The sequence below is a fragment of the Nuphar pumila genome, chromosome 2 (genome assembly GCF_984573655.1).
Source record: "Nuphar pumila chromosome 2, dmNupPumi1.hap1.1, whole genome shotgun sequence".
Lineage (NCBI taxonomy): Eukaryota > Viridiplantae > Streptophyta > Magnoliopsida > Nymphaeales > Nymphaeaceae > Nuphar > Nuphar pumila.
This window is the reverse complement of record NC_143250.1, coordinates 43,103,532-43,119,145: the sequence shown is the minus strand read 5'-3', so window position 1 is coordinate 43,119,145 and position 15,614 is coordinate 43,103,532. Positions and strand designations below refer to the sequence as shown.

The following is a 15,614-nucleotide window of genomic DNA, read 5'->3' as shown; positions in this document are numbered from 1 at the left end:
AAGCTTTGATCATCTGTACATTCAATAATTTAGTTTATTTTGGTGAGCATGCAGCATACATGTATTGATTCCACTGTTTGATGATCTTTGCTACTGAGAGAGAGAGAGAGAGAGAGTGAGAGAGAGAGCTTTTTCTTTTCTATGATTTGGCATGTGCTTTCCAACTAAAGCTTCTTTATTTCCAACAGCTTGCCATTACTTGGAATGGATTTGTCAAGAGCATTGGTCTGTGGGACTCCATTCGTGAGATAGCTAGATTTTATGATGCTGGAATGGGAATGTTCATATTTTCTCCAATTGCTTTCTTATCATGGTTTCCATTTGTTTCAACAATCCAGTCCCGTGTTATCTTTAACCAGGCTTTCAGCCGTGGGCTCGAAATGTCCCTCATCCTTGTTGGAAACAAAGCGAATGTTCAGATCTAGCAATCTGTCACATAAAGTTTCTCTTTTCCTGTATAGAAGCAGATGGAAGGATATTCAGGTTTAAGTTTGAAATGTTTCTGTGGCAGCCAAGCTTAGCATTTAAGAAGTATTTGCTATTTGCAATCATGTTGAAGGTTTTGTAAATTTTTTTGTTATGTAATATTCACAACTTGTTTATGATGTTTGAGGTTAATCTCGTACCTTACTCTGATAGTAATTCTCAAATAGGATTAGGATGTGTTCAAGTATGAATACGGTTCAAGGAGTTGCGTTTTGTAAAGTAAATTTTGTCATGTAATAGTCACTTGTTCATGATGTTTGAGACTAATCTTGTGCCTTACTCTGATGGTAATTCTCAACCGGGACTAGGATGGCTTATGTATGAATATGCTTCAACGAGTTGCGCTTTTTTTTTCTTTTCTTGTTGAAAAGAGAATGTACCAACAGTTGCGCAGCTGATCTATGTAAATGCATAATTCATTTCTTTCATTTTCTTAAAGTGTGGGATTCCTGTAATGCCTTCTACTCGGTTGCATTTCTTTATCGTCTTTTCGGAGAAGAGAGGTCAGTGCAGCAACAGACGTTCCTTTTAAAGTTTGTTTTGCTATGCGGTTCTGATCACTTGGGAACTTTTTTTGGGGTCCTGCAGTTCTCAATTCATTTCACTTGATTTGGAAGAATTCGGCCACTGAGAGGGTAATGGCAGCTCAAATATTGACAAATTAGCAATTGCTGTATTTAACGAAACTGACTGAAATCAGATTGTCAACGTGAAAAGAAACCCGTCATGACTGGTCCCCACAGAAAAATCAAGTTCATTAGGTTTGTCTCACCGGAGTGTTTCATTCATGCATAAACCCCCATGTTCGTGTGCAATTGGGTGAAACAAAAGCCCCAAGAGGGGTTGGCGTAGTGTGGGGGGGACTTGGCTGGGTTGTCGCCCCTCTGTGCAACATAGGCCTTGGAGACGGAGTCCTAGCCTCCGAGTTTTACGCATGATCTTAGTTTTGGCTGGCTGAGCTAGCGTGACCTGGTCTTTGTGCCGGTTGGGGTTCATAAATTCAAAAACAAAATTGAGTGGAACAATTGATCCCATAACTCTCACAATGCACAGGTGGCTGCAGTTGGATGTCAGCTTTCACTTTTAGCATCCGTTGTATTTGTTAACAAGTCCTTCATGCTGCCTTGGGCATGGCCTGACGACCAATCACATGACAGCATTGCAAGGGGGCGCACGGTACGTTAATGCAGGCCCCATTAAATCAATGCGATCTTATTGGTTTTGTGAGTTTGCTTATGAGATTGCTCATGTTATGAATGCTCCTTCCTGTTGCAAGGCCATAACCAATGCTGTCAGTATAGTTTTCGGCTGATACCGATACTAATAAGTGAATCGTTTGGAATCGGCCAAAAAATAATTAAAAAATATTACATGTCAATCAGAACGTGACACATGTTAAAGTTATTAAAAGAATATTAAAAAATGAATTTATGTATTTTTTATATTTATTAAAAACCAGCTGATTCAAGAGTGAAGCGTGTGGATTTTCTGCTGCTGATATGCACCGATACCGATAACATTGGTCATAACCCTTAACCTTCTGAGTCGGCTGCTCTCAAGACTCAAAAATGGCGTTTCCAGTCTGATGGCCCAAACACTGCGGTTGTACCAGGAGGCCTTCTCTAGTTCGTGCTTTCAATGTCAAAGGTGAGACTTTGTACAATCATTCTGCTGTATCAACATTGTTGAAGAAGCCGTTTAATGCACAACAGGCCACACTCACTGACCTTTGATATCTGTGCAACATCCCATGTGCAATGCTGGTCTTAAATCGTAATACAAGAGGACTCCTAGAATTAAAAAAGGCATATGCCGTCTTATTAATACCAGACTACATTTCTTCAGAGAGAGAGAGAGAGATGCTCCTAAAATATAAAAAAGGCATATGCCTTACTATTAATACCAGTTTACATTATGAGAGAGAGAGACAGACACATGCTGTTTTATTAAATACAAGTCTGCATTTCTTCAAGAAAGAAAGACATCTACATTGTAATATACATAATACATGCAAAACGACGACTCAAATAATCTTCAAATCCATGTCTGCATACCCAGCGGCTGCTTTATGTTTGTGGAAGAGTTGCTCAAGAGCCGAAATAAAACATGCATGAACTTCTGCAACCTGCAAATGCCATATCCTGCTTTAAGAACCAAGAAAACACTGAACGCTGGTAAAATAAAGAATATGATACACTCACGACGACTACTGAGGGCTTTGTATTAGATATGCCCATTAGAGAGCATCTGTTTTTTCTAGATATAATGAACCTTCTTGAGAGTTCATTTTAACTCTCACTCCCATACTCTCCCATCTTATCAAGTTACCCAAATTACAGATCCATTGTCGGTAGCTGTCAATACATCTGATTCAATTTTTGAGATGTATTGATAGTGGGGTGGTTGTGAAGGCGTTGAGTTGAAGATGCTGGATCAAACCCCAGCTGGCCCACGAGTGTGTCCGTGGTCATAGGGCCCCACCCAGGATTTTCTTTTGCTTTGACATGACGGCGTCATAAAAAAAAAAACTAATTAACTATGGTCATAAAATGGAAATAGAACTGACCTCTTCAGCGGAAGGCTTCAGATTTTGCTTCACCCCAATTGGTCTTCCCACCACAACGTGCATCGGTCGACGATAGGGAAAATGTGACCTGCAGAAGAATAATTTCTCAAAGAACAGAAAGATACTTTTGGCCTATAAACATGATAAAAAAATATAAATTTATTGAATAAGAAATTTCCATGTATTTATTTAAGTTCAAATTTTATCATTAAACAGGAAGTTCTACCTTCATAACCAATAAAATACTTCCATTAGCCAACACGTCAGGTTTTTAAATCCAATTAGTATACAGTTAATCAAAGAATGTATAAGCTCGAATTGGCTCAAATAAATAACTAGTCCAGTTAAGCTCGGAACTCCAGGGAGTAAAAGAAGGGAAAGAAACAACCCAAACAGGTCTGAATACTGTAGATTTGCTATAGCAGCCAAACCAAACATGCCGAAGTAAGTCATAGCATGTAATCAACAATCATGATATGTGACCTGCATAGTGAGCCCAATTGGTTAGGGGGGTAGGTGAATTATTAACATATTAGTATTTACACCATATCAAGTTACAAGTCAATTACTTCTAATATATATACAATGGTTAAATATTTACTACAGTCGTTTGTACATACAATCCTAGTAGAGAACACCATTTTTTCAACTGTTTTGCAAAATTTTTGTGGATCTAACCTTATAGATGTTATCTACATAGTTCATTTAGTAGACAATCGGTTTTGGATAATATATCTGCAACATATAAGTAGGTTTTCCAAGGGCTTCAAAAATCAACAGCCCACAATATGTCAAAAATTCAAGAATCAAAAAATCATATTTTTATGTCAAAAAAATATGATCCAAGGTGTGTTTCCTAGCAAATGAAACATGCTGAACACATATATGAGGTCAGATTGAGTAGATACAATTTGCATCTATGATTTTCCAACTAGATTGTACATACTGTAGACAATAGGAAATATTTATCCATATCTAAACTTTAATCCATGAATTTCACCCCTGGAACAAAAATTGGAAGTAATTGTGATCATAATGAATAGCATCCATCATTAGTATATCAGGTTAACTTTGGAAGCTGGCATATAATTCACAACTTTTTTAGATGCACAAATATTACAATTGTATGCATAGATGTGGACAGAGAAATACCCAAAGGCACCCCAAAATATCATCGGGGCAAAACGAATCGCTCTTGTGATGCGAACATATAATTCCCCTTCCGGCTTCCACCAGCTGTACACCTGACTCTGTAAATTACAGAATTAAACTAAAATAAGTGAAACACAAAAAGGAGAATACTAGTTCATTAGCATAATAAAGATAAAATACAGACTCTTCTGCTTTTAAAAAAGATCAATTCTATTCTTACAGACCTGACCAAAACAAAACACAGGAACCAAAGGTCTGCCAGTTTCAATAGCAACACGTACAAATCCCTGTCTGGATTTGAGGAAAGCAACCTATGAAGAATTAACAATTAAATCCAAATGAACAATATATTCCTCCCTAAAGTAGAAGCATATGAATGGGAAAACATCCTGTGGCAAGGCATGACTAGTAACCATACAAACCTCATAGCTGTGGTTCATATATATTATCTCCCGGACGCCTCCTGGAATAACAATACAACTATATCCAGCTTTCAGGTATTTAACAAAGTTCTGCTTTGTAGCAGGGATGAGACCCTGCCATATCCCCAGTTGCCGGAGAAATGGTGTATAAAATAGCTGATTACAAGTGTAACTATAATGAGAAACAAACAAAATCACACATATATTTATGAACCAAGAGTTGACTCCTATAAAATTTAGCATGTAAAATACAACTGTACTGTCAGATTTGAGAAAAATTGAAAAAGCCCCTTCAAAAGCCTGTATGATGGCAGCAATATATATATATATATATATATATATATATATATATATATATATATATATATATATATATATATATATATATATATATATATATATATATATATATATAATCACTAGAATATGAGAGCTGAAAATATGAGAACTACCGTGTGAACAGTTTTCATGGATTGTTTATTCTTTTCTCTTGAATCTAACCGTATGGATGTGAACTACATGCTTGGTTTTATAAGGACCAGCTCTTGAGTCATCCAATTATGATGCATAAAAAATATTTTTTATATTCAAGCATCCAAAAATTGTTAGGAAAGTTTTAAAATTGGTGATTTCTTTTCACCAAAAGTGTTTTAAAAGGTTTAGTCCCATATCTAAGAGAAATCAGTTTTTCTAGTGGTTTAAATACAGGCTTTGTTCTCTATTCTTTACTTTGGTAAGCCTTGAGTCTTTGGGTGGCTTGTGGACGTTGCTGCGCATCGTGCGGCAACGGACGCACCGTTCGTGCGCACGCCGCAATGTGGCGTTTTGATGGCGCACTTTGCACTTCGCACACTCGCAACGGTGCGAGGTGCAAATGTCCGTTTTGACTTTTCAGTTTTGAGTTATCTGACCGTTTGAAAGGCTGTAAGTTGCATGTATATCGAGTTAATGTTGCTTTGTGACTGCTGGACGGTTTTGAAGGCCTTTGATTGACAGTCGAAGGTGGGTGACCGTTCAGGTACCTTTTCGTCCTATTTTCAAACCGTCAGATTTATGGCCATTAATCTCATTTATCGCAAAGCGTTTTGGCCTCTCTAAAAGTTTATAAATATCTTCTATTTTCGTCTTTTGAAAACACAACAATTTTCTGACTCTCCAATCTTCTTCTTCCTTCTTCTCGATTTGGCTTGCTGAGTACAAGTGTGGTAAAGATCATCTGTCCTTGCAAAGCAGTGACTCTCTTGAGGTTCAAGCCTAGTTGTATCCTGGGAACTCAGTCGCAACAAACCCTTTTTCGCTTCTTCGTACTTCCCGGAGTTGGGCGATTGAAGTTCTAAAGATAGCGATCTTAAGAACGTGCCTCTAGGCTTGAGATCTCTTTTCTGAAATCTATTTTCCACAAGGTTGGACCAACAATTTTAGAACTTCAATATGGCCTCTGGTTCGACATCCAACTCCATTAATCTACTTAGCCGTGACCTTGAAAAACTCGATCGATTTGATGGGTCAAACTTCAAGCGGTGGCAATCAAAGGCCTCTTTCTTGCTGTTCGAGTTGCATATCGAGTATGTCCTCAAAAAGCCATGTCCCACTGTCGTTGCTGAAGAAGTTGAGACAGAAGAACAGAAGAAAGAGCGAGAGAAGTGGTATACTGACAACTACCGATGCAAAGGGCATATCCTGAACACTTTAGTTGATTCTCTCTTTGACCTGTATTTACCATTGGAGTCGGCTGGAGAGTTGTGGAATGCTCTCGAGATCAAGTACAATGCAGAAGATGCTGGTAACAAAAGGTTTATCGTAGATCAGTATGTTAATTTTTCTATTGTTGATGATAAGCCTATACTTGCTCAAATTCATGAGATGCAAATTCTGGCTTATAAGATCAAAGGAGAAGGTATGTATCTTGATGATGACTTCCAAGTTGTTGTCATCATTGGGAATCTACCGGATTCCTGGAAAGAATATAGGAATCACCTAAAACATAAAAATGAGAAAATCACTTTAGATGGTCTTCTTAAGGACATCCGGATTGAGGAGGAGACTCGTCTTCATGACAAAAAGAATTTGAGTCCTAAAAAAAGTTATCCTAAAGTGAATTTTGTTAGTAAGAAGGGTAGCAAAATCATGAAAACCCAGAAAATAAAAAAGAATTTCGTGAAAGGGAAAAAGTCAACTGATAAAAAGAAAATTAATTGTTATGTTTGTGGCAAGTTTGGCCATTTTGCTAGAGAATGCAAAGAACGGAAGAGGACTGATCCTAAGCCAAATGAGTCAGAAGAGAGGCTTGTTGTTGTAATCTCTGAAACCTTTATGGTGGCTGCAAATAAGGACTGGTACCTGGATACTGAAAGCATTGTTCATGTGGCAAACGACAGGAACTTGTTAAAGTCGTATGAAGTAGTGGGGGAGGGATGCAATCTCTTTATGGGAAACTCTTCCTCAACTAAAGTGCTGAAAAAAAGGAGTGTGGAAATTAAGTTCACCTCCGGGAAAGTCCTAACACTTGAGAATGTCTACTATGCTCCAGAAGTTCGGAAAAAAATTAATCTCTGCAGATCTCCTGTCACGAAATGGTTTTAAGATTGTTATTGAGTCTGGGATTGTAACTGTGACCAAAGGAAAAATCTTTGTAGGAAAAGGGTTTGCCATTGGTGGTATGTTCAAGACGAGCATAAATGAAGCTACTACTTCTGTTTATATGGTTGACTCATATTTTCTTTGGCATTCAAGATTAGGACATATAAATTCTCGTTGCATTCATAATATGAATAACTTTGGTCTTCTTCCTTGTCATGTTAGAATAGAACATAAACATAACTGTGAGACATGCATTCAAACTAAGCTAACTAGACTCTCATTTCCTAGTGTAGAAAAGAATTATAAATTGCTTGAATTAGTGCATTCTGATGTGTGTACGATGAATAATGTTTTAAGTCGTGGTGGCAATAGATACTTTATTACCTTTATATATGATTACTCGAAATTCTGTTATGTTTATTTGTTGAAACATAAATCAGAAGCATTTTCCAAATTTCTTCTTTACCTTGCTGAAGTACAAAATAGGTTTAAAACAAATATTGTGCATTTAAGAACAAATAGAGGAGGTGAATACTTAGGAGGAGAATTTGATAAATTCTGTGGAAATAATGGTATTATCCATCAAACTTCAGCACCTAGAACTCCTGAACAGAATGGAGTAGCAGAAAGAAAAAACAGAACACTTGTAGAAATGATGAATGCTATGCTTCTTAATACGGGTTTGCATTCCAACTTATGGGGAGAGGCTATACTTTCTGTTTGTTATATTCTTAACCGAGTTCCTTATTCCAAATTTGAAAAATCACCTTATGAATTGTGTTTTGGTAAGAAACCAAATCTTAGTTATTTTCGTGTTTGGGGTTGTTTAGCATGTGTTAAAATTCCAGAAAATAAAAGGTAAAAGGTTGGACCTAAAGCAATTAAATGTGTTTTTGTTGGGTATGATGAACATAGTAAAGCATATAGATTTCTGGACATTGTTAATGATGTTATTATAGAATCTAGAGATGCATCTTTCATAGAACATAAAAATGCATTTCATTTTCTTCTTGATGGCAATCGCATTACAGTAGATGAACATCCTGTTAATGACATGATTGAATATTCTAATGATTGTGCTGATGAACCAGAAACTGAAGTTAGACACAGTAAACGCATTAGAAAACCAACTAATTTTGGTTTTGACTTTTATACATTTCTAATTGAGAATGATCCTGTGTCTTTTCAAGAGGCAATGTCTTCTCAAGATGCTGCCTTTTGGAGAGAAGCTATTAATGATGAAATAGAATCAATTATGTCTAACAATATTTGGAAATTAGTGGATTTACCTATTGGTTGCAGAACTATTGGCTGCAAATGGATTTTCAAAAAGAAATTAAAAGTTGATGGTACAATTGATAAATTTAAAGCTCGTTTGGTGGCAAAAGGCTTTAAACAAAAAGAAGGTATTGATTATTTTGATACTTTTGCTCTTGTAACCAGAATATCTACTATTAGAATTCTGATTGCCATGACTGCCATATATAAGCTTCAAATCCATCAAATGGACGTGAAAACGACCTTTTTGAATGGAGAATTAGATGAAGAGATATATATGGAGCAACCTAAAGGTTTTGTAGTGCTAGGGCAAGAGCGCAAAGTTTGCAAACTTGAGAAATCCTTATATGGATTAAAGCAAGCCCCTAAGTAATAGCATGAAAAATTTGATAGTTCTCTGGTACATAATGGTTTTCAAATTCATGATGCTGACAAATGTGTTTACAGTAAAGTAGATTGTAACTCAATTATCATTATTTGTTTATATGTTGATGATATGCTTATTTTGGGTTCCAATAGTAAATGCATAAATCAAACAAAAAGATTTTTATCTTCAGTGTTTTGTATGAAAGATTTAGGTATGGCAGATGTTATTTTAAGAATCAAAATTATAAGAAATAATAATAGCATTGCACTATGTCAATCACATTATATTGAGAAAATTCTTACAAAGTATGGATATATGAATAGTTCACCGGCATGCACACCATATGATCCAAATATAAAATTGACTCCTAATGTTGGTGCAAGTGTTCAACAATTAAAATATGTCAGTGTTGTACGTAGTCTTATGTATGCAATGAACTGCAAAAGGCCTGATATTGCCTATGGAATGAGTAAAGTGTGTAGATACACTAATAATCCTGGTCATCAACACTGGAATGCAGTGAACAGGATTCTTAGATATCTAAAGCATACTTTAAACTATGAAATTCACTATACCGAGTTTTCTGCTATTATTGAAGGGTATAATGATGCAAGTTTGAATACCGACTTTGAAGATTCCAAGTCTACGAGTGGTTGGGTTTTTACCCTTGGTGGATGAGCAGTTGCATGGTGGTCTAAGAAACAGACCTGTATAACTCATTCTACAATAGAATATGAGTTTATTGCTTTGGCATCTGCTTGTAGAGAAGCTGAATGGCTTAAAAATATGCTAGTGGATATTCCACTAGGTGAAAAGCCTATACCTGTTATTTCAATGTTTTGTGATAACCAATCAGCTATATGTAAAGCAGGTAATATGAAATACAATGAAAAGTATATTAGTCTAAGACAGTTTTATAAGACAAATGATTGATGACAATATTATTTCATTGAAATATGTGAAGTCATGTCAAAATTTGGCAGACCCATTTACGAAAGGCCTTTCGAGAGATGTCATCAATAAAACATCGAGGGGAATGGGAATTAAGCCAATTAAGTCATCACCTAAGGATACCCAACCTAGAGCGCTGGAGATCCCACATGCCTAGGTTCAATGGGAAACAAATTGGTGAATGACAGATATTGAGCATATTTATATAAGCCTGTTACTGATGTGTGCTCATGAGTTGTAACTAATATGAGGGTTGAGCTAATAGCTCTTAATGAGTTTGTAGGCCTTAAGGGTAGGGTATGTGTTACAGTACACCTAGACAAACTCACCTATATGAGTGTAGAAATGTGAGTCGTTTCTTATGACAATTGACAATTCTCTAGAGCACTCATGAATCCAGGAAAGCACAAGGCTCTAAATGTGCCAACATGAAATCCACACAATCGAACTTTTGAAAACCTATGTATGATTGAAAACTCCGTTGACAATATAAGGAGCTAAGTTCAAGGTAAGTCCACTTAGCACCTTGGTTAATTTAGGTTTTCTTTCAAATAGTGGGGGTTCAAGTCATGCAGATACTCTCACTGATGCATAAGTTTCTATGCAAGCCAAATATATTTGAAAACTAGTGGGGGATTGTTAGGAAAGTTTTAAAATTGGTGATTTCTTTTCACCAAAAGTGTTTTAAAAGGTTTAGTCCCATATCTAAGAGAAATCAGTTTTTCTAGTGGTTTAAATACATGCTTTGTTCTTTATTCTTTACTTTGGCAAGCCTTGAGTCTTTGGGTGACTTGCGGATGTTGTTGTGCATCGTGCAGCAACGAACGTGCCGCACGCGCGCACGCGTGTGTGTGCGCAAGGGCGCTTGAGGCGCAATGTGGCATTTTGATGACGCACTTTGCACTTCGCACGCTCGCAACGGTGTGAGGTGCAAATGTCCGTTTTGACTTTCGGTTTTGAGTTATCTGGCCATTTGAAAGGCTTTAAGTTTCATGTATATCGAGTTAATGTTGCTTTGTGACTGTTGAATGATTTTGAAGGCCTTTGATTGACAGTCAAAGGTGGGTGACCGTTCAGGTACCTTTTCGTCCTATTTTCAAACCGTCAGATTTATGGCCATTAATCTCATTTATCGCAAAACGTTTTGGCCTCTCTAAAAGTCTATAAATATCTTCTATTTTTGTCTTTTGAAAACACAAGAATTTTCTGACTCTCCAATCTTCTTCTTCCTTCTTCTCGATTTGGCTTGCTGAGTACAAGTGTGGTAGAGATCATTTGTCCTTGTGAAGCAGCGATTCTCTTGAGGTTCAAGCCTAGTTGTATCCTGGGAACTCAGTCGCAACAAACCCCTTTTCGCTTCTTCGGACTTCCCGGAGTGGGGCGATTGAAGTTCTAAAGATAGCGATCTTAAGAACGTGCCTCTAGGCTTGAGATCTTTTTTCTGAAATCCATTTTTCACAAGGTTGGACCATCATATTTCATTGAAAATCCACTATCCAACAGCTGATTCATAGCAAATTCACCATGAAGAACACATCAAAATGGTTGGAATTGCAAAAAAAGTGTTGGAAATGCTCTGTTCACATGGTACTTCTTATGTTCTAGTGATTATATATATATGGAGAGAGAGTGAGTGAGAGAGAGAGAGAAAAATAAAGAATAAAACAATAACATAAAAAGAACAAAATGGCAAACCAAGAAGAATGATACTAAAGATTGGATGCAAAATGGGTAAACTTTTCATGATAGAAACGCTTACAGCACTACTTGCAAGCGCCTTCGTCTTGGACCAAGGCATGCATCCTGTAATGTTCAAGAGCGGGAGGCAGCTAATTGGGAAAACTGAGTGTGGCTCAACAGCAAGAACTGCAAAAGTAAAAGAAAAATATTTCTCATCAGTTTCTAGGTATTTCTGCTAAACTTACGAATTGTAACTGGATTTTCCAATAAAATTGCTGATGGATGAATAAGGCTGCAGTTATGGACTAGAACAAAGTCAATGAGGGGCTCACACGAATAAAGGCCAAACCAATGTTCAAGGAATTACGGATGAGAGAGAGAGAGAGAACAATGTGATGTGATGAATCTTACACAAGATTGCTATCATCCTAACTATTTTCTTGTTCAATACATGAATTTCTTGAAGATTATCACTGAAGAATTTGCACCAGAAACAATAGCCCCATGAGCTTAAAAGTAAAAGGAGACAACAATAAAATGGAGACGCTTACCATATGCTTGGTTTGAATCAAATGCCTTTATGTCCTCAATGTGAATAGTAACAGGGAAATATCCCAAAGCATATTTGCATATATACCTGGAAAATAAACAACTTTGATGAGTTAAAATTTTGGTACACAGAAGAAACACTACAAACTCCTTGAAGCTTTCTTGCATTGATTTCCACACAGGTTCGGAGATATTTAAAAATCCATACCACACTAAAAGGACTAAAGAGAGGAGCAACTCAGCTCTTTTTGTTCCCCAAATTATGACTGATTATATAATAAAGGTTGCCATCTTCAGTATTCAAGCCTATGAATGCAGCATGGCAGACCACGGATCCGGGAGTTCTAGTTCTCTCTCTCTCTCTCTCTCTCTCTCACACACACACACACACTATATATATATATATATATATATATATATATATATATATATATATATATATATATATATATATATATATATAATGTGTGTGAGAATTGAAATATGGGCATTTCCAACACTTTTTGCAAATCTAACCATGTGAATGTGCTTAGCATGGTGAATTTGCTAGGAATCAACTATTCGATGGTCTATTTTCGATGAAAAAATGCAATTTTTTTGCTTGAATATTAATAAAGATTATGAGCCATTGATTTTAAAGCCTTAAAAAAGTAATCTCGTTTATGCATCAAAACTAATGATTCAAGAGCGGGTTCTTATAAAATCAAGCATGTAGATCACTAGATTCAAGATAAAATAACAAAAAATCCATGAAAATCGGGGTTCGCACGTTAGTTATCGTGACAATATATATATATATATATATATATATATATATATATATATATATATATATATATATATATATATATATAGAGAGAGAGAGAGAGAGAGAGAGAGAGAGAGAGAGAGAGAGAGAGAAGTAAAACAGTTAAAAAACAACTAATGTACCCAACACCAACTAATTCAATACTTTTAAAAAAAAATCAATACAAAAACCATGCAGTTCCTCATCTTGGAAAAGAAAGAAACCAACTCAAAGATTACCTCACAATTCTCTGCCCAAATACGCTCCCTTCGTCCACCGGAACCACCGACAGCAACACCATCAAACCAATCAACCTCAAAAACCAAAAAAACAAAAGAAAAAAAAGAAGAAACTCCTGTCAAAAATAATAATAATTAAAAAAACACCATAAATGGTAACACAGGATGTCAGGAACACCTTATGTAAATACGTACAAGAGAGCCCATGTAGAGGAGGAGAATACGAGTGCCATACATACGACTAGGAGATTGAGGTGAATGGTTCCCAACCAGATGGCCACTGCTGTCATCGTGTGGAACCGCGACTGCGCCGTAGACCGTATGACCGTAGTTTCGTATTCCTCCGTATCACCGCCCTCGGACCTCATTCCCTTCGACTCCCCCATTTTCTTCTGCAACTTTGAGAGAGAGAGAGAGAGATGGAACAAGAATCTCAGAGGCTTCACGTATGAATTTATTCAAATGGGAAAGAATTGAAGGAAGAATAAGGAAAGAATTCGCGAAGAAGAAGAAGAAGAGCGTTTGGTGATTTGTAGCTTGATCGTGCTTCTCACGTCACAGCGTTCGTCAAAATAACCTTTATTTGTAGGATGAAAAGACTTATTTAGCCTTGTATTTTTACTGAATCACATGTGGGCTCTTCGTATGATATACACAACCTTCTTCAACATTTTTCACGAGATGACGAAACTACCCTTTACCTTTCATGTCGTTCTTGACCATCTGATAATTTGAATGATAAAAAAATTAAATAAACGAATATTCGTCTTGTTTAAAAAATCAGCAAAAAGCTTCGTTCGGTAAGACCAAAATTATGTTTACACAAATGATTTAAATAAAAAACTTAATTGTGGTTTCAAATTATTGGTTCACGAGTTCGGATCACATTCATTCTTGAATTTCAATAACTGGATTTTTAAAGAGAAAATCTTATATTGTGTGTTTTTTAGTTTATTTTATGGAATTAAAATGATTTTTCTTATAACCCTTCCTTTTTGTATGTGTCTGTTTTAATGCAACATATTCTTAAATGTGTATTCATTATTTAATTAATTTATGTTTTTTCACGTGTTGTTGACTGTGGTTAAGGCCTCGATACCTTCTAGATAAGTTGCAAATGGGTGATTTGGATCCGACCTTTGATCCAAATCCGACATATTATTCCAGGATTTGGATCTTGGAATAAGATTCAAATGTAAACTGGATCAGATTTGAATGGACATGATTTGGACTTTCTTGGATTCAGATGGTACTTTCTATTTGATTCAAATTTGGACCCAGATTAAATCCAATCCATATGCACATTTTACATATAAAAACCAAGTTTCCTCTATTTCTTTTTTTGTAAAATTAGAATCGGATTCAACTATAGTACATTGGATCTAGTAAATATATGGACTCAGAGTTAGACATGTTGCCAAATATTTAGCTTTGGATATATCATGATCCGAATAGCACCTGATGATTTGCACCACTACTTCATCTTGAAAACAATATAGACTGTTGTGGGCCATATATTGTCAACTTATAGGACTAAGTTTGAACTAGGGGTACAAATGGACCATATCAAGTAAGACCTCCAATCCGAATATGACACATTAATTTAAGATTTGGATCATTAATGAGATCCAAATGCAAATTCAGATAAGATTCAGACTTACATAATTGGAATTTTTCAGTTTTGGATTCAAATCAACCCTTTATATCGGGTCTATGTAAGGATCTGGACCAAATCCGATCCTTATGCATTTTATAATGTAAAAACATGGGTTTAACCTCTTTTTTGTTGGATCCATTCTGAACATAACAATTTTGGATCTGGATTCAATTCTGTTATATGAAATCTAATTCAGATTTAGATGTAGACTCGGATTTGCTGCATAATGTTTTAATTCAGATTCGGATCCAGTACAATCTCACCCATATCCGACCCATTTGAAACAATGCAAGTGGGTATTCAGGTTTGGATTCTTGGGTGGTTCGAGGCTTCCAGCTATTTTACTAAAAAAAAATGTGCTTTATTAACAAACCTTTATATTTTGGTCTTATTATATTTATTTAGTATATTAGTACCTAGTTAAGAGCTGGTCTCTAGTCATGTTGTCACGAGGTATAAACGTTTTTTTTTTCATTGTTTTTTAGATGAATGTAACTTCATGGATGATTTACGTGTTTTGTTTAGTGGAATCGACATGTAGATCGTTCAATTCTAAAAACAAAAATATATGCTTTTAGAAGACTTCAAAAACCAACAGCTTACAATGTGCGATATTTTTAGAACACCTAAAATTGTGTTTTGGACTGAAAAGACATGATCAAGGTGCTGATTCTTAGGGTTACCTGAAAACCTGGTCCAAGTCTGGTTTCACCTGGGTCTGAACCAAACTCGACCGGTTGACACCCTTATTCATGTTCTATGACCACTACTATACTAATTTTTTTTTTTTTTTTACTAAGGCTCATGCACCCCAAAGGGGGTTGGCGTGGTGGGGTGGAGCCCTTGTCAAGGTTCGATTCCCATGAGCAGTGCCCCCCTTGACAAACCAAAGCGCAGCGT

General features: G+C 36.2%; 2 protein-coding genes across 5 annotated transcripts in view; one reads left to right on the top strand and one right to left on the bottom strand.

Moving 5' to 3' along the window:
* Positions 1–734, top strand: part of GSL8 (glucan synthase-like 8) — a 209,795-nt gene extending 209,061 nt beyond the window's left edge. The window contains exon 51 of the mRNA XM_089995715.1: positions 189–734. Coding sequence (XP_089851841.1) covers positions 189–425 — 237 coding nt within the window. The 3' untranslated portion in view covers positions 426–734. The remainder of the gene's footprint in view (positions 1–188) is intronic.
* A 1,548-nt stretch (positions 735–2,282) lies between these two features.
* Positions 2,283–13,604, bottom strand: LOC149845357 (diacylglycerol O-acyltransferase 2D-like). Of its 4 annotated transcripts, none has more exons than XM_089995713.1 (9): positions 13,253–13,602; positions 13,058–13,132; positions 12,034–12,119; positions 11,562–11,668; positions 4,627–4,782; positions 4,429–4,515; positions 4,205–4,302; positions 3,053–3,140; positions 2,283–2,627 (listed from the first exon to the last, which is right to left on the bottom strand). In XM_089995713.1, the coding sequence occupies exons 1-9, from the start codon at positions 13,441–13,443 to the stop codon at positions 2,574–2,576; spliced, it is 942 nt and encodes a 313-aa protein (XP_089851839.1). In that variant the 5' UTR covers positions 13,444–13,602; the 3' UTR covers positions 2,283–2,573. The 4 variants fall into 4 exon arrangements, 3 of the variants coding, with proteins under 3 accessions (XP_089851839.1, XP_089851838.1, XP_089851840.1); XM_089995712.1 differs by having other exon boundaries at positions 2,360–2,611; positions 13,253–13,604; XR_016430187.1 differs by lacking the exon at positions 2,283–2,627 and adding an exon at positions 3,279–3,535 and having other exon boundaries at positions 3,075–3,140.
* Positions 13,605–15,614: the final 2,010 nt, after the last annotated feature.

Bases quoted from the DNA above. Each gene is read 5' to 3' on its own strand.
- LOC149845357 (XM_089995712.1), bottom strand. From the start codon at position 13,443: ATGGGGGAGTCGAAGGGAATGAGGTCCGAGGGCGGTGATACGGAGGAA. The intron at 11,669-12,033 runs GTAAGCGTCTCC...TTACTTTTGCAG, and splicing joins TGATTCAAACCAAGCATATG to TTCTTGCTGTTGAGCCACAC. The intron at 4,516-4,626 runs GTTTGTATGGTT...AATTCTTCATAG, and splicing joins ATATGAACCACAGCTATGAG to GTTGCTTTCCTCAAATCCAG.